This window comes from Sitophilus oryzae, unplaced genomic scaffold, assembly GCF_002938485.1.
Source record: "Sitophilus oryzae breed Bouriz unplaced genomic scaffold, Soryzae_2.0 scaffold_1507_pilon_pilon, whole genome shotgun sequence".
NCBI classification, from domain to species: Eukaryota; Metazoa; Arthropoda; class Insecta; order Coleoptera; family Curculionidae; genus Sitophilus; species Sitophilus oryzae.
Window position 1 is genome coordinate 920,753 of NW_022146178.1, and position 26,091 is coordinate 946,843.

Below are 26,091 nucleotides of genomic sequence, written 5' to 3' on the forward strand. Positions count from 1 at the left end.
TTATTAGCTTCAAACGGCAATAACTTCTTTAATTTAAATGGAATGCCCTGTATATTTTAGGAGAATCAGATGCACAATTAAATTGTCTATCAAATTGTATTATACCATTTTTTTCCTATCCTTCCAAGTTTTCGTAGAAAATGCATTTTCTTATAATTTAGACCTCATTTATCAATATATCCATGGAATATTGACATTTTAGATTGTTTTAAAGCAACAAATGTACAATGTATAGACTAGTAATATTATCGTTTTTAGCAAAACGATAATATTACTAGCCCATTTGTATGCAAAAAGAAAACTATTTAAATCTTTATAAAAGAGTATACCATTAATTAAATATACCACCATTATTTCCGCCCATATACTAATTAATTACATACTTAATTGTGTTCGTTAATAAATTATTATAAATAAATGTGGATTTGAGTCAGAAATCAATATAATAATAAGTTATCAAATTAAAGTCTCTGTTGAACTTAAAGAGATAGGTAAAAAATGGTATAATATAATTTGATAGACAATTAAATTGTGCATCTGATTCTCGTAAAATATACAGGGTATTCCATTTAAATTAAACAAGTTATTGCCGTTTAAAGCTAGTAATTATTTAAAATAAATTTTTAGACACTCTGTATAAGGTAGTATTATTTTTATTATTGCAACACAATAACTGATAAGTAAATAAACTTCAGTAAATATTTAGTATTAAAAACTTTGATACCCTTGGAGAAATGAAGCCTTAAAATTTTTACTGCAATTTCACAAAATTGAAAAATATTTCAAAAACGGTAATGTTTAAGTATAATAAACCTTAATCAAATTTACCTTTATTTTAATCGTAGAAACTAAAAATGTAATAATATACAGTGTGTTCCATTTAAAAAAATACAACTTTGATATTTTTTACTTATTTGGGACACTCTGTATCTTGTAAAATTATTTTTAAATTGTACCTCTAATAGTCCTTCATCGAACCCAAAACTTACAATTTATAAAAATCTCATCGTTTAGCTACAATACTCCGTGTCGTATGTGGTGAACAACCCTGTATAAACGTTACAGAAAAACTAATTGTAATTCAACATCGCTGATAAATAAATCATCAGCTGTCGCAAATTTGGTCATTAAAATAAAAACTGCGTTACAAATTTCAACCTACCATTTTGTTTTCCTGACAACCTGTCTAAAGTTATCGGCCTATTATAACTAAACGGTCACACTCGACTCCTCAGCGTTCAACCTGGCCTCGGACGAGAGCCGGACCACCGTCCCCCCCGGATCCCCGTCCCTGTCCCCCTCTTCGCCGCCGCCCCTGGCTCCGAGGGGGTCGCTGTCGCGCACCTCGCTCGGCAATTGCTCGAGCCCGTCGCTGCTGATGGCGGCGGCAGTGGCGCCGTCGTCGGGGGGTCCGGAACCCTCCAGGCCCCCCGCGCTGCCCAGGACGTTCTCCACGTCCGTGCTCAATATCAAACACAGGAAAAGTTTCTGGGACAAGTTCTGGAACGAGCGGAGCGCCAGGAGGGCCGACGTGTAAGTAGTCTAGTGACTTTTTATGGTTAAATTGTTGGATAATGTATAGGGGGTGATGTATGTTGCGGTATTGGTGCGAAACTATTATATAAAAAAATGTCTATATCTATGTGGCGGATTAATCTCTCCAAAAAATCATATAGGGGTATTTCGCTACTGCAAGAAAATCTACAAAATAAAATAGTATAAATATACAAAAATGTACAAAATATTTTTTGTAAACACTGCTGTGTTTACCCAAAAGAGACTAATTCTCAGCAGTTAGGTTTACTGATAAACAAATTTGCCTAACGAACAAAAAAATTCTTAACGTTTCAGAAAGTTTATCTCTTTCCGTCGTCGCGTCGGAAGCAAAAAAAAACATATACAAAGAATAAAGAAAAAAACTATTTAAAATATTTAAAGGCAACTATTCGAGAACACTTTTGTTTTTTATAACAGATACGTCGACAAAAACCGTTGACGTTCTGTTAAAATGACATTATATCAAGTTAAACTTCAAAATTAACAATTACTAGGTACCTGATAACAATTAGTTAATAAGGTAAAACCAAAAAGCTTCAAACCATGGATAAAACAAAATAATCTACTATTAAGATAGATATGAAACTTAATAATAAAATTTTGGGTCAAAGCGCCCCTCCGTGTTTTTAGTAGAGACTACGTTTAACCCAGCGCCTTCGCCTTTTCTGCTGTAAATGTTTTTTTATGTTTATATTTGAATTCAAAGGATTTATTTTTAAAGTTACACTGATATATTAGTATATCAGAGTAACTTTAATAAAACATAAGAATATATATATTTTAAGGTTTATTTTTTTATTTATTTTACAGAGTTTCATGTAAATGATTGTAAGTCGACTGGCTGTCTAATGAATAGACCGAGATATATATATTTTAAAGCGAACGAAAAAAAAAATCAAACAACGAATACATACCATATATTTTTCTTTTATCTAAGATACATACCTTATCGTCTTTTGGAAACACGTGCATTTTTGCAGTTTTGTTAGTTTCTTTGCAAGATGCAACACAACAAGAAAACACCATTTTTACGGTTAATAAATAATAAAACTATTTCTGACTATGATATTTAAAATTTAGATAGATAGAAAATTAAAAAACAAACCGGTATTTGCAGACGGAGGCCCAAATTCAATAAAAATCAAAATTTTTCCTACGAAAATCGGTCTTTTTTCACTGAAAAGGTATTTTTTGATTTATCAGCAATCATTGTCAAGTTGACAATATACAGGGTATTTTCTAATTAGTCTAAAAAAATTGTGGTGTGATTCCTCATGTGTTCTTAAAACAATTTTTATATAACTATTAGGTCTAAAGTACTTCCTTTCTGATCTACAGGGTGTTAAAAATTAAAAAAATTCGATTTTTTTGCTTAACATAAATTGTACACCACTGCTTTTTTAAAGAAAATATTTTTTTTTAACTGGCCATCCTTTTCAACAAAATTGATCTTTTGAGTTTTTCTTGTTCATCAAACGGTTGTCGAGAAAAAAATAAATATACTTAATCCGTTTTCTAACGATTTTTTATTTTTTAGATTAATTAGGAAACACCCTGAATATGCATATCACAGGCAACCAAATAAACTAGTAACCTCTAAAAATTATTTTTCCTACCACTAACGACATACCGTGTTTTTAGTATGTACTAAATTATTTTATCAAAATTTCACCATATAAGTTTCCAGGGAGTGGCTTCAAACTTTCTATATGATTATTTTTAATTTGTTTTTAATTTTTACGTATGTTATGTTTATTTATGTTACCTTCTTTAAAAATGTATGGCAATTCGCTTCTGTGGAATGTTAAAAACGTGTCGACAGATTCACCAGAGACGTGCATAAGAGTTATCAGAGTATTTATTTTTCTAAAAAAAAACATGTGCGCTACTGTCTTTTTTTCTCTTGTTAGCATAACTGTGTAGGCCATTTAATGCCAATTAAAAGTTGTCTTTTGTTATTTTGTCTATTTCAGTCTCCTTAATGAGAAAAATGCTAAACTTATTTCTATTAATAATATTCTATTTAAAGAAAATACTAAACTGCCATGTTTTTTATTTATTTGGAATATCCTGTATGTTTTAAAAACAATTTGTACCCCTGTAAAATAAACTGTAGCTCCAGTTTGTTTACAATACTCCGTTTCGAATAGCGACTTTTTAATTAAATATTCCACTGAGAGTTGACTTTGAAACATCCAGTATAATTATTTCCTAGTGAAACGTTATTCCATTATTTTTCTAGTTTTTACTACTAGTACGATCGCACCAAACGAATATTGATCGCGAGCTGCACAAGTAACTATTTTTCAAGCCCTCTTTGTAAAAATCACAATAACCTCGCCGTAAATCAGGTCCAGAGGCACAATATCTTTCCAGATTTGTATAATTCGCATAAAACCAATTTTACGATAAACAAGAAATAATACAAAATAAACAGAGAAATGCGCCATGTCAAAAGAGGATTTTAATGATGTCACTCTCACAATACTTTAATGTATTTTTAAAATAGTATTTTACTTTTTCCTTAGTTTTTTATATGGCTTTTAGAATTAAATAGTTGGAAATAGTATATGTATGTTCATGGTATGTTGTGGTATTGATGCGAAACTATTTCTGATATTTGACAGGCTGTTACGTTATTGTGCGACTGTTTAATTAAATATCGATTGGATTTGGATGTATCTGTTGCGGTAGGATGTAAACTCGTAATGATCGAGTCTGCGGAATTTGAGGAAATATATCGGAATATTCCTATCTTAAGCCATGTTTAGTAAAGATTGTGAGCGCCTTACATGGCATGGACCGCCTTTTCCCAGAAATATATATTTCTGGGAAAAGGCGGGTGGTCCGAACTATATTCCGGAAACTTCGGCAGCATATTCTGAAGATCAAAATATATAAAAAAGTTCGTATAAATGTGTGTCCTAATGTTTAGTATCGGAGATACGGGGTGTAGAAGTTTCATTGTTATTTCGATTTTTTTCAAATAATTTATGAAGTAACGTCAATATTTCGATGAAAATTGGTGTCTGGGTATTTTTTGACATGAGAAATTTGATTTTTCCTACCTGTAGCGGGCGCCACCTACATATTTTTAACTGGTTTGAAGAGTAATAACTTTTCGTCTGTATCTGTATAAAACTACAGAGTAAAAAATTATACATTTACTACGGTTTTTACATAAAAAAGGTCTATTGGTAAAAATCGCTTCGAGTAAGGGTTCTCGAGATATTTGTAATCGAATTTATGAATATTTGTCATCATTGACATAAATTAAGCATGTTGACTAAATAGTTATTAGACTGAAATCATAAATTTGAAATGTTTTTGTGCCAAAAATCCTTTCACTTATAATATCACAAGAGCTTAAATTATTTTCGGAAATTTTTTTGAGGGCACGAATATTTTGAAAATTATCCCGAGTCGAAGACGAGGGATAATTTTCCTAAAATATTCGTGCCCGAAAGAAAATTTCCAGGAATAATTTAAGCTTGCGTGGTATTCGGTAAGAAAATTTCACACCTAAATTTGAAAAAAAAAATATTAATCCAACATGACATTTTAAAATAATTTCAATTTGTTAAGTTGGCCAAGGTATTGATGTTTTTGACATATTATGTGTTTTGTCATTTTGTTTGCGATTCTGTTCATTGTAGTTCAGCTTTAGTTAAATAAAGGCGGCAGAACTATATTTTTTTAGAACATGGCAATTTCGAAGAAATTCATATGTAGGTATATCTAACATATTTCCTTAAATAAAAAAATATTACCAACCTTAGTTACATCAAATGCTAAAACTCAAATGGGTAATATTTCAATATATAGACATTGTAGTTCATTCACATTATGATTGTAGATCTTATGTTTACCTTTTCAACTGTCAAAAAATTTCCACTAAAGTTTCGTGGCGCCTCGAAAAAATTTCCGGAAATTTTTTCAGTTGCCATGGTAACTAGTCAACATTAAAGCATGTTATTGGTTGAAAAGTAGAGGTGTGAAATTTTCATCATATTTTTTTCACAGCAAAAATTTATGATTAATTTAAAAAAAATAAAAATTTCCCGAACGGTTGCCCATAGCGATTTTTACCAAGAGACATTTTTTACGTAAAAAGTCAAAGTCAGGGAAATGTATATTTTTTCACTCAGTAGTTTTATGCTGGTACGGACGAAAATGTATTGCTCTTCAAAGCAGTTAAAACATATGTAGGTGGCGCCCCTACAAATAAGAGTCATACTGACATCAAATTCAATTTTCAAATCCAATTCAAATTTCTCAGAAATTATTTTAAAAATATCAAAATAAAAATGAAACTTTAACACCATGTATCGCCAAAACTAAGTTTTTAGGACATACTTTTATAAGAACATTTTTACTTATTTTTATCTGCAGAATATGCTGCCGAAGTTTCCGGAATACAGTTCGGACCACCCTGTATATAAGACATATTTAATCAAACTGTCTAAATTTCATGAAATCAATCTAATTGACTTAATTTTAAATACTGTGAAAAAAATATCTAATGAGAGTTTAAAACTATTCTTTCGCACCATCTTCATGTTTTACCATTTCTTTATACTGAATTTCAGTGGCGTTGTGACAAATCTTGTCTATGGGTAGCGTGACTATTTTATAATTATGAAAAAACAATTAAGTTGAGCGGAAGGCAAACTTGGATAAAAAGTACATCGACTCTTTGGAGCGTATGTTTAATGCTTTGTCTTAGTGCTGTTAGTCTCTCAAATCTATTATAACTTACCTTAATTGCGGCCCGACCTCTGTCTGTGAATATGTAGCTCATTTCTCGAGACTTTTCTGGACTGCTCTGGAGATATTCTGCCCGTTCATAAGGATCTTATTACTTTTAAAACACTCCTATTTTTTTACTATAGAAATAAAACTGCCGAGTTTTTAGAAAACATTTAAATTTAATATTAAAAAGAAAATAAAGAACAAATAAAAAAATATATATATGATCGAAATTACTTGTTATTACTAAAAATGGAAAAGTGATGGAAAAATACAAGAAAATTGTCTGGTGTCTGCTTTGTTGAGAAATCTGATAATTACATAATCAATTGAACCTTCATTACTAAATCTTACTACAACACATTAAAATAATTTTAGAGAAGAAAATTAAAAATATTTGACAAAAGGACATAAAAAAATACTATTAGCAGACACCAGACTTAAAAACTACAGGGGGTCACATCGTGAAACTTGCCGAGTTTCGCGAACCCGAGAGAGAGAACCGTCTCTTTTAGAAACTCAAACCGAACTAACTTTTCTGCCTAAAAACAGCCCCGAAGTTCCAACATTACAGGGTTGAAGGGTGGTGCATTCGGTACTTCGCCAATAGGATCATCCCTAAAGGTACTGTTCTTTGCTTGATTGGTCAGCTTGACACCGCCCTTCAAACCAAATTGGTTCGACCTCCCGTTGTTAGATGGCAGTACTATGACCATTTTACGTATTTAATTCTCGTTTATGTGTAGATACGTGCTTTCTTAAAGTTCCCAGATCCTTTACAAACATCCGGCGATAGTTACATGTTATCAAGGGTGGTTATTGGTTTTACAATGTCCCAGCGTTTTTATCTAAGGTCTATCTTTACAATTTTCTGTTTACTTCTAAGTTCTACAGTTTATTTGCTTTGCCCTTCTATAAGTTTGGGAATTTAAAAATAGTCACGTTTGAAAGATGTTTGTTTTATTACTTCCTGTTAAAAGACCCTCTCCCGAAACTAATAACCGAAAACATCGACTTGAACGTAAAGGATATAGGAAATAATCTGTTAATAATATAAATAATAATATATAGGAAATAATCTGTTACAGCGTCTCGTGATTTCTAAAGAAGGGTGGGTATAGCTTCTTCTTCTTACTGTGCCTTGTCTGGTCCTCCTGACGTTGGCAAACACGACGGCGAGCTGATTCCTGTTTTCAGCCACCCCTGCGAGCTGATCCCTCTTATGCCTCTCCATTCGCGGATGTTCCTCAACCAGGAGATTTGTTTTCTTCCTATGCCCCTGCGGCCTTCTAGAATGCATAGCCTCTACAAGATAAAAAATTACTTATATTTCTAATATATAAAGTCTATATTTCTAGTTTTCATACTAGAAATTACGTCATTATTTAATCGTAATCTAAGTAGATATATTAAAAAATATCTAAAATGAAAAGGAAAAAAATGACTCTCTGAATAGAATGACATATCATATGTCAACTTTTGACATTTTCGCTTAAAATAAAATCGTGTTTTAAATTTCAATCTAGAGTGCCATGGTTGTGTTAAAAACACTAATTTATAATCAAGGAGCCTTGGAAAAATAGATTTGATACTCTAATGTTTTTCTTGTCTTGTCTTGGTTGGTTAAAAGATGCTCAAATCGTATTTTTAATCATATCTCAATTTTTTCAAATGGAACAAGGGTGGTTCATCAGCATATTTGGAAAAAGCATTTTTTTACGAATAATCTGGTACCACACACTTGGTATTTCGAGTCAAATTGTCGTTATGAACTGCATGTTACAATTTCAAATAGACCATATGCGCAGGTGCCGGAAAGTGAAATAGCAAAAGCGGTTCCACCGTTTCCACGGAAATTTCAAATAGTTCCGAAAAATAGTTCCAGCCTCGGGCGCTAGGTGGTAGTGCAATTAATTTTTAGGTTAAGAAGCTGCTACTAGTTATTGCCAGATAGATGGCGTTCAATCAGATTTTTTTGTAGTTTCCATAGTTTCCCACGGCCATCGACATACTATTGTCAAATTCTCAAAAAATATTGTCGTTGTCATAGCGCCAATCATAATATTATCAAAAATGATTATCAAAACGTTTTTCAAACTATAATTTGTTATATGTGTTTTTATTAGACAATTTCTTTTGTTTGTGGCCCTAAAAATATAATGTAAGTCTTTTATTTCTGCCATCATTTAAGTACCTATTTATATTTACTCCATTTACAAAACTTTGGGCGTATTACGTTGGTCTTGTTTTATTATAATAAACGATTTTTAAATATTTTACTTATAAATAAAAACTTTAAATAATAAATAATATTTACACATGTTTGGCTTTAATTTTATTTAATAATTGTATAAATTATACTGTTAAATCTTATTTTTTACACATCACAACGATACTTGTTATTAGTATTGTTGAATTTGTGTAAAAAATAAGATTTAATAATCAAATTTAATTATTTTAGAGTAAAATTCAATAAATACGCTCATTTAAAAAGCCCGCGCTTCGATCAATTTAAAACAAGCCCTACTCAATAGATGGCGCCACTTCAGTAGGACCATTTTTCAGTATGGCAGAGTCCATTCTTTTTCTAGCTAGGTATATTCTTTGCATATGCGTAAATATCAAAAGTTGACATATGATATGTCATTCTATTCAGAGTGTCATTTTCTTCGAATAAAGTAAAATAAATACCGAGGGTGCCATTTAGAAATCAAAAGTTGTATTCATTTCCAGTGAAACAGGAAGTGACCAAAAACAATTTAATACGTCAATCAATCCTAATTTATGTCATATAGTAACATACTAAACGACACTGTAAGAAATTAATTAAATAAAAAATGGGGAAAATGGGTAAACACCAGAACACCTAATCGCTTAGTGCGCCGAGACGACAACCATTCGTGTCATAAACTTTGGTAAGACTGATATTGCAAATGAAGAATTAATCTCTGTAAAACCGTCTCTAATACTGGGTTTTGTCAAAGCCCTGAGACGGATAGATGATCCCTCCCATATATTCTACATTCTAGGATAAATAAATATTGTGAAAATTTTGAATCTACCACCTGGGAGAAAACCCGGAAAATAATTTAATATTTATGTTTTCCTGCTTTCTCGGCATTATTTTCGAGGGCTAAATAAACAAAAATCTGCAAAAGTACTTCCCTAAACGCGTATTCTTCAAGTTCAATCCCCCAAGTTTAACAACTAAGACCAATTTACTTCGAATAATCGCTGGAAGGAGGAGGGTTCGGTTATAAAGCCTACGTGAGGAAAAAATCTGCGAAGACCCGCATTCTTCCGGCCCGTTTTTCTGCCAAATTAACTCCAAACAGACCCTCTTCTTCTATTTTTAGGGCCTGACGCAAAACGTCGTCGTCCTTTTCAAATTCCTGCATTTTGTACGAAACCGCTCTACTGCAAAGGGCTTTTACGAAATTTTTAGCTCGAACTAGTTTCAGAATAGGGAAATTACATAGTACATAGTACTCGTAGAAGTGTGCTGTGGTAATTATACAGGGTTTTATACACGACTCGTTCATTAAAAATATTTTAGGGTATAATTTTAGATACACATTTGAATGTTTTACGTTAAGGTTATTTCGAGGACTACTCCTGCTAATTTTTGAATTATAAATAGACCGTTCTATACAGGGTGTTCCTATTTAAGAGGACGATTCTTGAACCTGTTTTAAGAAAAAAACTTCATATTGTTGCGGGCCGGTGTGGACTCGACCTAACCTCACAATATGGCCCGCCCTCGGATGACCTTAACATCGCATAGACACCGCAATGATTCATTCGTTCGAGAAGAATCGAGTCCCACTGGAATGGACGAGTACATACGAGAACATTCGAAAACCTTCTCTACGCACCTAACGATCTATGGACAATTCTAGAGTTCTTTACCTGCCGGTATAAAAGCCGGCGGCCGTGGCCTACAGGGGCAGTTATAAATATATACCAGTGCAGTTGACGCGCGAAAATTCAAAATAAATTCTTAGTTATAAATCGTTTGTAAATAGTTCTATAAGTCTTTATCGTTATTGTTTTTGTTAATTAGTGTTAAATAAATAGTGTTTAAATAAATTGTGACTTTCTATCCACACGGAACCGACGAAAAACGTAACAATTGGTGTCAGGTGTGGGGTGTGTGATAAGAAAAATAAAAGACTAACAATGGCTCCGAAGAAATTGTTGAAAGACTTGAAAGTGTCCGAACTGAAATCCATATTGTGGTGTCAGGTGTGGGGTGTGTGATAAGAAAAATAAAAAGACTAACAATGGCTCCGAATAAAATTGTTGAAAGACTTGAAAGTGTCGAACTGAAATCCATATTGGAAGAGATTGAGTGCGAGACAGATGTAAAAGAAAAAGTATTTTGCAAACCAGACTGAGAGACAATTGTCTTTGCAGGGAGGAAGGCGAGGATCCGGACACATTTTGCTTTGAGTTCGAAGGTGACCTTGACTCGTGCCTACAAAAATTAGAAGATAAAATGACGGAAAACTCTCAAAAATTAGAACGAGACAAGGCAAACACTTCTTTTAGCTCATCCAACGCATTTGGGAGATGCCCTAGCACGTGCCCTGGAATTTGAGGCCGCGAAAGAATGCTCTAGGTCTCTAGGATTTGTACGGGCTGTTGAGGAGAGTTCCGACGATTCCAAAGTGGAAAGGATTGTGCGGAAAGTACTGGATCAGTATATGAGTAAGAAGGGGGGACCGATTCGCTGTTGGAATTGCGGACAGATGGGAAATCGTTGCAAAGAAGAGAAAGAAGTGAAAGTCTTAAGGACGACTGTGGTTGGTGATAGTTGGCAAACCGAAGATCTTGCAAATGACCAAATCAGTGATCCAGAGTTGGGCTTGGTGATTAACTGGAAAAACGCGGACCAGAGACCAACGTGGGAGGAAATTTGCAGATATTCGCCGAACGTGAAGTCGTACTGGTCCCAGTGGAATTCATTGGTAATAGATAACGGATTACTTCGCCGTGTGATTGTGAGACCAGAGGGACAAGAAGAGAGAAGGCAGATCGTCATTCCAAAGAAGAGGGTCCCGGAAGTCTTGGCGGAAGTTCACAATGGAACCAGCGGTGGACATCTTGGTGTTACCAAGACACTTGGCAAGCTGCGTGAACGGTTCTACTGGGTGAACTGCAAAGAAGATGTGAGGGCCTGGTGTAAGAAATGTGACATTTGCGCAGCCATTAATGGGCCACAAAAGCGTGGTAAAGCCCCTATGCGCCAGTACAATGTTGGTAGTCCCTTCGAACGAATAGCGATCGACGTGGCTGGTCCTTTCCCGGAGACGAACGATGGCAACAAATACATTGTGGTAGTAATGGATTACTTCAGCAAATGGGTCGAGGCCTACGCGTTGCCAAATCAAGAAGCGTCCACGATTGCTGATGCCCTTGTTAAAGAATGGATCTGCAGGTTTGGTGTTCCCATGGAGCTTCATTCAGATCAGGGAAGAAACTTTGAGTCCAATCTGTTCCAAGGCGTCTGTGAAGTCCTGAACATCCGCAAGACCAGGACGACTGCTCTACATCCACAATCCGATGGGATGGTTGAACGCATGAACAGAACTATCAACCGTTATCTGGCCAAAGTAGTCTCTGACCACCAAAGAGACTGGGACAAATTTCTTCACCTGTTCCTGTTGGCCTACCGTTCATCCGTCCAAGAATCTACAGGGCAAACTCCAGCCAGCATCGTTATGGGACGGGAAGTGCGCCTACCCTGTGATCTGAAATTTGGTTGCCGACCGGGAGAAGAAGTCGCCGGAGAAGATTATGTCCACACACTACGTCAAAGGATGGACGACATTCATCAGAGAGTCCGCCTAAATATTCAAAGTGCTAGTGACCGAATGAAGGAACACTACGACATTCAAGCTGAGCATGGAGGATACCAACCAGGGAAGTTGGTGTGGCTATATAACCCGCAGAGACGTCGTGGGTTATCTCCGAAGCTACAATCCTCGTGGGAAGGGCCATACGAAGTCATGGATAGAATTAATGACGTCGTATACCGTATCAGAAAATTGCCAAAAGGAAAACCGAGGGTAGTCCATTTCAACCGTTTGAGCCCCTACCAAGGCGAAATAGAAGATCGTGCTGGGACCGTGAGAACCTGCAGCTTTGATCCCCCTGATTCGGAGATGTCCTTTGACGATTTCATGGCCCGATACAACAGCAGTGAGAAGGCTCGCTATGGTGTAACCAAAGAAGATCAACGAGACCTCTTTTCCGTGCCTCCTGATTATTCGCTCGCTCATTGTGTGGCTCGAGATTTGCGGATGTCCAGAGGAATCGCTGCGACGTTCAATGAGAAGTTTGGGCGTGTCGGAGAACTACGCCGACAGGATCCAGAGGTTGGAAGCGTCTTGAGGCTAACCGACAATGCACATGGTCAAGCAAGGCACATCTTCTACCTGGTCACCAAGGAATGGTCCCCGAGTAAGCCGACTTATCTCAATCTATGGAAGACCCTGATTGAACTGAGAGAAGCCCTGCTAAACAACAACATTGCACGATTAGCCATTCCGAAGCTGGCGTGTGGACTCGATGGTTTGAGTTGGCGTACAATCCGGAACATGATTGAAGTCTTGTTCAGATTTACGGGAATCGAGATCCTCGTTTGCTGCTACAACCCAAAGCTGAGATCGGGAGAGAAAACTGTAGACTGCTATTTCTACCAGACTTCGCAATGTACCAGGGGCCAGCTTTGCAAATACCTTCATTCACCGTATAATCTCGGGACGAGCATGTACCTAAGAAGGGGCAGTGTTGCGGGCCGGTGTGGACTCGACCTAACCTCACAATATGGCCCGCCCTCGGATGACCTTAACATCGCATAGACACCGCAATGATTCATTCGTTCGAGAAGAATCGAGTCCCACTGGAATGGACGAGTACATACGAGAACATTCGAAAACCTTCTCTACGCACCTAACGATCTATGGACAATTCTAGAGTTCTTTACCTGCCGGTATAAAGCCGGCGGCCGTGACTACTACAGGGGGCAGTTATAAATATACCAGTGCAGTTGACGCGCGAAAATTCAAAATAAATTCTTAGTTATAAATCGTTTGTAAATAGTTCTATAAGTCTTTTATCGTTATTGTTTTTGTTAATTAGTGTTAAATAAATAGTGTTTAAATAAATTGTGACTTTCTATCCACACGGAACCGACGAAAAACGTAACAATATGAATGAATGTACATCCTAAACATCTTAACTTTTTAAGACCCAAGATGGTAAAATTTTCTTTAAATTTGTTTTTTATAACTGGTGAGTACAGTTGGGGGTTGGAACCTTTGAAAGGGTGCCTTACTAAAAATGGTTCTATGTTAGTGCGCCATCTGTTGAAAGGGTCTGAATTTAAATACGTTAAATAATTTTACTTGAAACTATAATTTTCAATACGAAAACCACCTTAAAAGTTATTTTTTACGATTTACAATATTAACAATCTTAATGCAAAGATTTACTATGTGTTGTGTAAAAAATGAAATTTAATAGTAAAATTTAGACATACAAAAAATAGAAGTCAAATATAATATAAATATCGTTTATTATAATAAAACAAGACCAACGTAATACGCCCAAAGTTTTGTAAATGGAGTAAATATAAATAGGTAAATAAATGATAGAAAAAGTAAAAGACTTACATTATATTTTAAGGCCACAAACAAAAAGAATTGTCTAATTAAAACACATATAATAAAAATTATACTTGATTATACTCCCATATAACATGGTGGGGATTATAATTGCTCGGTACACTGCCAGTTTCGTTTTTGTACTCAAGTCATGATTGTAGAAAACCCTGTCTTTTAATTTCCAGAATGCTCCTGAGGCGCTGCTAATCCTGTGCTGAATTTCACAGTCGATATTGGCCTTTTCTGAAATCAAACTGCCGAAGTAATTAAATTCCGCTACATATTCCAATAGTTCTTCCCCGATTTTTATAGCATTGTTATGATCTTCCGGGGGAGTGCACGTGATTTTGGTTTTGTCGATGTTTAGCTTCAGGCCCAAAGCCTCGTATGCCCAGGTATATGTGTTCAACATTTCTTGTAATTGTTGTAACCTGTTTGCATCTAGAGCGCAAGTCATCACCGTATTGAAGTTCTGTGATGAATTTTGTACGTGTTTTTGCCCTCAGTCTTTTTATGTTGAACAGACCGCCGTCATATCTGTATCTAATGCCCAATCCTCTCTCCTGCAGTTTGCTGTCCATTATAATGGAGAGCGCTGCCACGAATATGTTGAATAAGAGAGGCGCTAAGACACATCCCTGCCAAACTCCTGTAGTTGTCAAGAAGGGATCGGTCAGTGATCCATGATGTGACACTCTTGACTGGTTGTTGTTATGGAGGCTTTTACACACTGTAAGGAATTTGTTGAAGTACTTTTGTTAGATCGATGAATGCAACATAAAGTTTAGACTGCTGCTCTTTTACTTTTTCCTGTAGTTGGCGGATGGAAAATATGGAGTCGACGGTGCCACGGTTGGTACGAAAACCCGTTTGCGATTCTGGAAGGATTTTTTCTATATGTGGGTGAAGGCGATTTGACATAATTTTTGCAAGAATTTTTCCTCCGATAGCCAATAGTGAAATTCCCCGGTAATTTCCGCAGTTTGATGCACTTCCTTTGTTCTTAAATATATTCACTATATTCGTGTTGCAAAAGACCCGAGGTACCTCGCCACTTTCCCATATGACATCGAAGAGAGCCTTAAGATGACCAATAAGTTCTTTACTTGCACACTTATAGATTTCCGCCGGGATCGCGTCACAGCCAGCTGATTTGTTGTTTTTAAGCTGTTTTATGGATGGCCATTATTTCCTGTTCTGTTATTGGAGTATCTAATACATCGAGGCTGTTATACTGAGGTATTGTGTTTAGTGCTTCCATATTCGGGTTGTTGTCTTGGTTAAGGATATGACTGTAATGCTCTTTCCAGCGGTTTCTAATTTGCTCTTCCTCTTTTAGAAGTTCGCCATTTTGTGCCATGATTGGGCAGCTTACCTTCTTGGTTGGGCCGTATACTTCTTTTACAGCCTCAAAGAATTTACCATAATCGTGATGCGTAGCGTACTCTTGAATCTGAGTAGCCTTTTGTAACCACCAATCATCTTTAATTGGCGCAGATTTCTTCGAAGCGTGTTGATGGCTGTTTTAAAGTTGTCTACCAGCCTTGGATTGTGTGGATTATTATATATTATATTTCAGAAATCTGCCTAAGGTTTAGCCCGATCCTGTCGTGTTAAGCCGTACCCAAAATTCCAAACAGGCGTGCTTTGATTAAGGCTTGATTAAGATATGCAGAGCTTCAGCATTTGCCATAAAATAGCGAGCAATTTGTTACAAAACCATATAAATTATACATCAATGTAATCACAAAACTTCAATCTATTTCCGTATTGTAACGGAATTTTAAATTATGTCTTTATTTTCGAGAAAATTTAGTCCAAACATAAGGAATATTTTGTTGATGTTTGACCTTCAAAATCTTAAAAATAAAGAAGTTGTCTAAAAATGTGCTACAATACGGATATAGTATATAGATAATCCTTTAAGGTACATTCAGGCTGAGAGCGTCGAGCGTCGCGTCCGCCCCATTGAACTCGAACCCCGACACTCAGCGGAGGCTAGCACAACGCCAAACGCGACGCTGTCTGTCTGAACGGTCTAATTTAAGTGAATTGATTCCATTTCAACACGCGGACGCGACGCAAACGCGACTAGACTCTCGACGCTCTCATCTTGAATGTACCATTATATTTAATTTTCTTCTTTAATTTGTGTAAAAATACCTAGCCAGTTTTACATAAAACGTTAAATGCCGAACGCTTATTTTGCTACTTTTTCGTACTGGTGAAGTGGACTCTTAATATCGTATCAATTTAAATTTACCATAACAATAATAATAATAGTTACCAAATATGCAGCGTAATCTAAAATATTCTATTTCTCGCAAAATAATCTTTAATTTTTCAGTATTCTACAAAGATAAAAACAATATTATATTCCACGGTTTCTCTTGAATAAAGCAGGGTTATTTTTAGATGGCATGTAGAAAAGCATACAAAATGCCTGTTTACACGAAGTGGACGTAAATATGTAAAGCAACAAAGAATATAAATAAAATATAACAGACTGAAACATGAATAAACAGACTGGCAAAGTTAATTAATAAAATGTCAGCAAAGCTAGCGATCTTGAATGGTTTTAGAATTTTTTTTAGAATTTAGAATGAGTGGGAGGGGGGTTAATCACTTCGACCTTACAGATCCATTGTGTCCCCCTTTCTTGAATCATAACTCATCATACAGTCCCAGGGCTTTGACAAAAGCCAGTATCTGGGACGGTTTTATAGAGGGTAGTTCTCCATCTCCAATATCAGTCGTACCAAAATTCATGGCACGAATGGTTGTCGTCTCGGCGCACTCAGTGATGAGGTGTATGGTGTTTCCCCATCTTCCCCACAGAATCTGCATTCGCCGTTTCTTCTTAGTTTCAATCTACTGAGCTGTTCATTGAGGAGACAGTGTCCTGTTAAAAACGCCGTGACAATCCGAAGATTGTTCTTACTTAAACCCAGGAAGATCTGTGATTTTTCTTGATCATAAGCCCTCAGAAACTTATTCGAGTGTCTTAGACCGTTGCAAGATTTCCATTCCAGGTTGCGGATGGAATCTTCTAAGTTCTTGAGTTCTGCCTTGAGTTGGTTACCACTTGGAAAGCAGAACGGTTCTGGTCCAGTTAGTGGAGTGTTCGCTCCTTTCCTAGCTAGATTATTTGCTTTTTCATTGCCTTCTATCCCTTGGTGAGCAGGCACCCAGTGTAGGAGGACTTTGTTTTCTTTGCCTAATTTATTCAGCTTCTCTATGCAATCTTTGACCAATTTCGAATTGATTGATACTGAGTTGATCGCCTTTGACGCTGCTTGACTATCAGATAAGATGGCTATTTCTTGTTTCCGATAGTTCCTATCTAAGATAATCTTGAATGGTTAAATTCATATTAAATAACTTTACATTATTTTAAATTATACAGGGTGTCACAAGCTGAGCGTACATTAGAAGTTTCTAGAGAACTATAATAACTAGATCGGACGTCATTCTTTCAGAACGGGATCTATCGATTGAAAATATTTTCAATATGGCGGCACTTCAAAAAAACCGGAATTTGCACTTACAAATAATAATATATATGGCCATGTCATATTGCGACTCTTTGTTAAAAAATTGGCGCTCCCGGCGCACGTATAGCCGCCCATACTAAAATATGTTATAATCAATTATCTCAAAAACTACGACTTTGACTGATTTTGATGTTATTACAAATTCTGTTGCAAATATTATTTCTAATCTTAAATTGAAAACCGCGTTTCGCTAGCTACTGTAATTTTGGAGTTACGATTTTTTAAAATTTTTAACCCCCTCCCATACCCCCTTACCAACCCCCCACCCCCACCAAAAACTAATGGCCAGATTCTCGGGTGCCACAGTATTTTTGTGCCAAATTTGGTTAAAATCGGTTCAGCGGTTTTTGAGTTATCGTATTACAGACGGACAGACAGACAGTGCCACGCCCTTTTCTAATTTGAAGTTCAATAAAACACAAAGTTTACTTAATCTGAATGAGTTGCATAGAGGCCATTAGCTTTTTAATTTTAACAGCCGGGTGGTCGGAGTTCAAATATATTAATAAAAGGGCGCCACGAGATTATACTCTATAAACTCGGCAATAAAGATGTAACTATTAAGTAGACTTCAACACTAACCTCGAACTGTTGAGTGCAACTATCATGAACTTCAAATATTCTATAACTATTTGTACTTAAGTGACGCTAACTTAAATGTGAGACTAGACTGTAAATAAGACTACTAAAAATATTTAATCAATTTATTAAACTATGAAACAGTTAATATATATATATATATATATATATATATATATATATATATATATATATATATATATAACTATTTGTATATAAGTGACGCTAACTTAAATGTGAGATATAGACTGTAAATAAGACTACTAAATATATTTAATATCAATTTATTATAACTATGAAACAGTATATATATATATATATATATATATATATATATATATATATATATATATATATATATATATATATATATATATATATATATATATATATGTTAGCGGCGTTTAATAAATTATTGCATTCTAAACAAATTTTTATCAAGAAGGTTCGTTGTCAAGAGCGGGAACCGGTGGGAAAATGAGATCGGTTGCCCCGGGCAGAGCTTAGTCTTGCCTTGACTACGGTGTCGCCTTAAGTATTTGAAATCAAATTTTTATCATCGGAAGTGGAGATTCGCCCACAACCACTGAATAATGAAGCGTCGGCGTCGGTACAACCACAAACTAATAACATGTCGGCGTCGGCACAATCAAAGAATATATCAGCGACGCGCGGAGTTAATGCGAAATATTTTTCCGTTAATCTCAAGGATCCCTAGGCGCCGCGACGCAGGGGCGTGCAAGTGAAAATGTGGCATTTTCATTTTTTTTAAACAACACGTGCGGGTTCTGGCGCTATTGATGTGTAGTGAAATCGAACAATTTGAACAGGACTTTAAATGGCAGGAGCGTGAGTTAGTGGCACGTGCAAAAAGTTTAAGTGGAGATGCTCATTGGTTTGGGATGGCTCATTGGTCAGGAGACCCATTGGTTTGAAAATCGGGACCCCGAACAACGGGATTTGGATACTTTTAATTCAGCAATTAAGGAACTGTTTCAACCAAAAGAAATCTAAAAAAAAAACGGTTAATCTAACTAGTGATTCGTATGCTTTGTATTGTAAGTATGCATGGGAGAAGTTGCTGTTTATAAAAGGTACCAAAATTAATTTTCTAATCAGGAGTTAGTTGAGTTTGTAATTGGATATATTCGCAAAATTTCTGTTAAAATGGAGGCACTGAAAAAAAATAGTAAATTAAAAAAAAACTCTAAGTGAATACCAATAACTTTATCATCAGGGTTGCAAAAGGGTGGTAACTGTAGAGTTTGAGCATACTTCAATTGAATTAATGTTTTTCATAGTAAATAATGACGATTTGAAGTATGATGCTAATATTGGTAAAAATGTTGTGCAATTTGACTTATTGTTCAACATTTAATTGACATAGAAATTATAACCGACGCCACTGGAACTCGATTCGCGCGAAAAACCTTCTCAACTCCCAGTGTTTATGTTTTGTCTAATAGTCCACACTTAAGTAATTTGATAACAGGGCCTCTGAAAGAAGCCGACGCGACCGTTTAAAACATTACGAACTGTTTAAGAAATATGAAGATATGATTACGACAGGGAACGCTGTTCATTGTATAAAAACAGTTGAATTATCCATTGATTTAGAAAATGAGTCAGCCGCGGTTTGACCGCGGTAAATTATCATCCATATTAGAGATGTTCCGATGCTCTAGGAGTATCGATGTTTGGTATCGATGCGGATCGTGAGCGGAAGTGTCGAGATATCGATGTGTCGAATGCCAAAGCACCGGCCAAAGTATCGATGCTTCAAGGTGTCTTATCGAACATCTCTAATCCATATTGACTTTCACTTTCAGAAAGAGAAAGATTAAGTTTTATCATACGAGACCTTACGAAAGGTTCGTTGTCAAGAGCGGGACATCATACCGAGACCTTACGAAAAATAATATTATTCAAGAAAACAAATCAAGTTTTGCTAGTTCAGTAATTCTTGAAAAAAAAAGTAAAATGGTAGTGATAGGCTTTGTTGCGATGTCAGGGCTCTCAATAAAAACACCATAAAACAACGGTACCCATTACTTCTGATTGATGATCTGTTGGATCGTCTAGGGAAAGGGAAATATTTCATCGTGTTGGAATGGCTGGCTGGTGGAGTATGAGTTGTGATAAATATGATAATGATTTTTGAAACAGTATTTTTATTAATAATATTATTTTTAAATTGCTTATTGTTAGTTGAGAGTTTATTGATTCATTAATAATAAAAATTATTGACTCAATATTTGAAATAAACAAGGGTTCTAACGAAGGCAAACTGTTCTAACTATTGATGTTATTGATAATATGGCGCTAATTATTCGGAGATTGTTATACTCGTAAGTTAGAGAATTCTAGGGGATTTTCAAGCAATGACGAGAGCAATGATTTAGGGAATTTGCAAAATTTTAAAATTCTTTTGAAAGGCATTTGTGAATGGTATTAAGGTTTACAGAATTTCTGTAAAATATGACTTTTGAATTCTGTAAACTTTGGTTATTGTTTGCATATGTTAACTGAAGTTAAAATGAATGATCATCCATTGAAGATTATGTTTCATGTTGTTCCGTAGGATTATTAAAAGCACGATATAGTGTTTGGTCGTGTAATTGTTTTGTTGGATAGGGCTTTGGTATTGACATTGCTTTGGAAATTTTGAGTATTTAAAAAAAATCGAATTACTAATATTTTTGAGCGGTCGAGGTCGTTAAGGTCAACAAAGTGTCAGGATGGACAAGCTCGATAAAAAAAAATAAAAAAAAGAGACTTAGAATCAAACAATTTGCTTTTTGAATTGAACGATTATTCCTAAAACAAACGCAAAAACAGCCAAGCTAGAGCTGTAGTTTAGAGGGCCTTATAAAATAAAAAAAAAACAGGTCACAGATACAGAGTGAAAAACTGAAAATTCAAATGTGGTCCATTAGTAGTTCCAAAAGACCGTAATGGGCAGGCGAATGGTCGGATAATATGTTAAATTCGCATGAAAGTGGCGGTAGGTTAAGGGATGGCGCAGTGTTAGCGTTTTTTTTTATTATTTTATGTTTAGTTATTTTGATTTTGCCAGGCGGATTCTGATTATCCGAAGGAGCATGATAATTATTTTATTTGAGTTATTTTGATTTTGCTAGGCGGATTCTGATTATCCGAAGGAGCATGATAATTATTTTATTTGAGTTATTTTTATTTTTCCAGGCGGATTCTGATTATCCGAAAGAGCATGATAATTATTTTTGCCAGACGGATTCTGATTATCCGAAGGAGCATGATAATTATTTTATTTGAGTTATTTTGATTTTGCCAGGCGGATTCTGATTATCCGAAAGAGCATGAGAGTTATTTTGATTTTGCCAGGCGGATTCTGATTATCCGAAAGAGCATGATGGTTATTTTTATTTTGCCAGGCGGATTCTGATTATCCGAAGGAGCATGATAAATATTTTATTTGAGTTAATTTAATTTTGCCAGGCGGATTCTGATTATCCGAAAGAGCATGATAATTATTTTATTTGAGTTATTTAAATTTTGCCAGGCGGATTCTGATTATCCGAAAGAGCATGATAGTTATTTTGATTTTGCCAGGCGGATTCTGATTATCCGAAAGAGCATGATAGTTATTTTTATTTTGCCAGGCGGATTCTGATTATCCGAAAGAGCATGATAGTTATTTTGATTTTGCCAGGCGGATTCTGATTATCCGAAAGAGCATGATAGTTATTTTTATTTTGCCAGGCGGATTCTGATTATCCGAAAGAGCATGATAATTATTTTTGCCAGGCGGATTCTGATTATCCGAAAGAGCATGATAATTATTTTTTCCAGGCGGATTCTGATTATCCGAAAGAGCATGATAGTTATTTTTATTTTGCCAGGCGGATTCTGATTATCCGAAAGAGCATGATAGTTATTTTGATTTTGCCAGGCGGATTCTGATTATCCGAAAGAGCATGATAGTTATTTTTATTTTGCCAGGCGGATTCTGATTATCCGAAAGAGCATGATAGTTATTTTGATTTTGCCAGGCGGATTCTGATTATCCGAAAGAGCATGATAGTTATTTTTATTTTGCCAGGCGGATTCTGATTATCCGAAAAGAGTATGATAATTATTTTTGCCAGGCGGATTCTGATTATCCGAAAGAGCATGATAATTATTTTATTTGTTATTTAAATTTTGCCAGGCGGATTCTGATTATCCGAAAGAGCATGATAGTTATTTTGATTTTGCCAGGCGGATTCTGATTATCCGAAAGAGCATGATAGTTATTTTTATTGCCAGGCGGATTCTGATTATCCGAAAGAGCATGATAGTTATTTTATTTTGCCAGGCGGATTCTGATTATCCGAAAGAGCATGATAATTATTTTTGCCAGGCGGATTCTGATTATCCGAAAGAGCATGATAATTATTTTTTCCAGGCGGATTCTGATTATCCGAAAGAGCATGATAGTTATTTTTATTTTGCCAGGCGGATTCTGATTATCCGAAAGAGCATGATAGTTATTTTGATTTTGCCAGGCGGATTCTGATTATCCGAAAGAGCATGATAGTTATTGTTATTTTTGCCAGGCGGATTCTGATTATCCGAAGGAGCATGATGATTATTTTATTTGAATTATTTTGATTTTGCCAGGCGGATTCTGATTATCCGAAAGAGCATGATAGTTATTTTTATTTTGCCAGGCGGATTCTGATTATCCGAAAGAGTATGATAATTATTTTTGCCAGGCGGATTCTGATTATCCGAAGGAGCATACTAATTATTTTATTTGAGTTATTTAATTTTGTATTTGATTTATTCTGATTATCCGAAATGAGCATGATAATTATTTTTATTTTGCCAGGCGGACTCTGATTATCCGAAAAAAGCATGATAATTATTGTTGCCAGGCGGATTCTGATTATCCGGCCGTGTTAGCATGATTAATAAATTATTGTATTTGAAACATTTTGATTTTGCCAGGCGGGTTCTGATTATCAAGAGCATGGGAACCGGTTGAAAAAATTCGATCGGTTGCCCCGACAGAGCTCAGTCTTGCCTTGACTGGGAGTTATTTTGATTTTGTCAAGCGGATTCTGATTATCCGAAAGAGCGTGATAATTGTTTTTGCCAAGCGGATTCTGATTATCTGAAGGAGCATACTAATTATTTTATTTGAGCTATTGTATTGTGTATTTGATTTATTTGAGTTATGATGATTATGAGCATATAATCATGAAAAAAAAGCGAACACTTTTAAAGAGGGTATTTCGAGAGCGAAATACAGGTCCAGTTATATATATATGTTAGCGGCGTTTAATAATATATATATATTCTAAACAAATTTATATCAAGAAGGTTCGTTGTCAATAGCGGGAACCGGTGGAAAAAAATGAGATCGGTTGCCCCGGGCAGAGCTCAGTCTTGCCTTGACTACGGTGTCGCCTTAAATATTTGAAATCATATATATATATATCATATATATATATATATATATATATATATATATATATATATATATATATATATATATATATATATATATATATATATATATATATATAAGTAATGAATGAAATGTAAGAGAAATGAAATGTGTTAATACTAGATACAATCAGGGTGGTTTATACCCATAAATCAAATCTAAAATTATACAAATATCTAAACAGTCTTACTCTACTCGATGTGATATACTTGAAAACTTCCTCCGGCTGAGCTACGGCCTATAGCTACAGGGTTGCTAAGGCGGTGTACAGCAGCTCGGTGTACTGTCACTCAACGAGGGTTTATGATGTCCAACGGGTAACTCTACACACGGTCAACAGGAACGGATGGAATTCTGGACTGTTCTGTGCTGTACGGTCTGGATCGGTCTTCTCGCTCTTGGAACTATTCGGGGACTTCTTGGGCACGTGCAATCGGAATATCGGTCGGAAAAAGGTTATTTTAATCCCATTATGGAAACTGGTCGGTGGTCCATGTAAATCCCACAAAATACAACCACGTCTCTGACCAAAGGTGTGGTTTGAACCAAACCAAACCAAACCAAACCAAACCAAATCTCCCTCCAGGATATAGATAGAGAACTATATATCTTGACTAGTCCAACTCACAAAAAGGCATAAATAAAAAATGATGTTTTCTCCTCAGCCATATTCCATATCCGGTCAATGAACGAACTAAACTCAGAAATTCCACAATTAAAAGAACGAATTGCACACTGCGATCCACATCAAAAATAACCAATTTAACTACGAAATTTTATCTGATAATTATAAAATTTCAATAACCAAAACAAAGGATAAATAAATCCAAAAACATCTGATTTGATCTGACAGTGACAAGTGACGGAGGTGATGATCAAAGATATAGAGAGATGGACAAAAAGCCTACTGCTGCTGGTGTGCCTGGTCCAGTGACAATATTGTGTATCTATAGCTGTATATCGCGGTGTATATCGGGTTGCATAATTGTAAAATTTAAATAAAATAATATTTAACAATAAAATTATAGTAAACATGATGCAAAAATAATAGCTATTTGCGATATTTTATGAGCTAGCACACAGAGGTCGTTGCGAGGAAATTTGACTGTTACAATAGACAGACACCATGGAAATATTTTGTATTTAGGTCATTTATGACCCAAATAACTCATTTTGAGTGAAATTAAAAAAACTTTTTTTTTGCCGATCTTAAAATAGCTTACCATACCTGTTGGTATGGTCGGCTAAAAATCAGTAAACAGACCATACCTGTTGGTATGGTCGGCAAAAAGTAACGAATTGAAAAACGTTTTCACTAAATAAAAGAACTGGGTTTTTATTTGAAAAAAAAATATTTATTATAATTTTTTAATCGCTCAGTTCCATGACAGCTATGGACGTTAATATGACATTCGGACAATTTAATTTTTGAAATAGATAGCCACATGTCTTCTCATTATGTCACAGTCGCTGTGGTAATCACAAACACTACATTTGGCGTTTAGGCTATACAAATGTTTTTAACCAAATTTTTAAGAAAAAGATCTCCAAAAACGGTTATTGTTATGTATAGAGTGTTTAATATCAAAATTCATAAAATTTTACAGAAAATTTGGCCGTTTAAAATAAGAAAATTGCTGTCAATTTCCGGTATTTCCGGAAGTGCCGCCATATTGAAAACATTTTGAGTCGTTAGCTCACGTTGTGAAACAAAGATGTGCAAAAAATCTCATATGTAGATATTGTAGTTCTCTAGAAACTTCTAGCGCACGCTCAGTCCGGGACACCCTGTATACTTCGGTAAAGAAAGATTTTTATAAAATAAATATAAGATATACTATTTGAGTGAATAGAAACATATATATTTGAGTTGATTTAAACTGATTCCATTTTACCAAAAAGCTCGACAAGCTACATACGCCGAGCTAATTTTGAAAAGAGCTCAACTTTTTTGTTCTTTTTCGACCATTTTTCTTTTAATAGCGCTTTTAATGCATGAAAAAGCCTGCAGGAACACGGGGACAATACCAGCAATGAGCTTTACAGCCCCGTTGAAATTAATCTCATTTTACCAGGTAAATACTTTTTGCCAGGTAAATCTTTGAACTGGCTGGACGTTATTGTTTGGCATGGATTTGGGACTTTTACTCGCAAAAAGTATCGTTGTTGCTTTTTAAAAAAAGGAAATTTGCTGAACTACACATAAACCTTTAACATTTACTCGTTTAAACTATGCCATATATAAAAAATAATTAAAGATAAAATAGGAAAGAGAAATTTAGAAATTAATTATAGACAAATCATTGAAATTATTAGATTTTAAAATGTCCACAATGCATAATATCGTTGATTGAAAGAATTGGGGAGATACGCAACCTAATGGACGAATTTGTGACAAGGCTGATTTGATTTTTTCTTACGTCTCAAGTGCTGTACAGTGGAGACACCAATCGTTCTGCGGTCAACGCAAAAAACACTTATTTTTTATTTTCTCTAATTCGGCCAGCGA

The 26,091-nt window shown here is 35.2% G+C and overlaps 1 protein-coding gene across 12 annotated transcripts in view; it reads left to right on the top strand.

Annotated features, from left to right (window-relative positions):
• Positions 1-26,091, top strand: part of LOC115878260 (cAMP-specific 3',5'-cyclic phosphodiesterase) — a 743,109-nt gene that overhangs the window by 465,596 nt on the left and 251,422 nt on the right. For 2 of the 12 annotated variants that reach the window (XM_030894689.1, XM_030894692.1), the window contains exon 2: positions 1,236-1,533. The exons of the other annotated variants lie outside the window; for them this stretch is intronic. In XM_030894689.1, the coding sequence (XP_030750549.1) occupies positions 1,236-1,533 (298 nt within the window). The remainder of the gene's footprint in view (positions 1-1,235; positions 1,534-26,091) is intronic. 12 annotated transcript variants of the gene reach the window in all.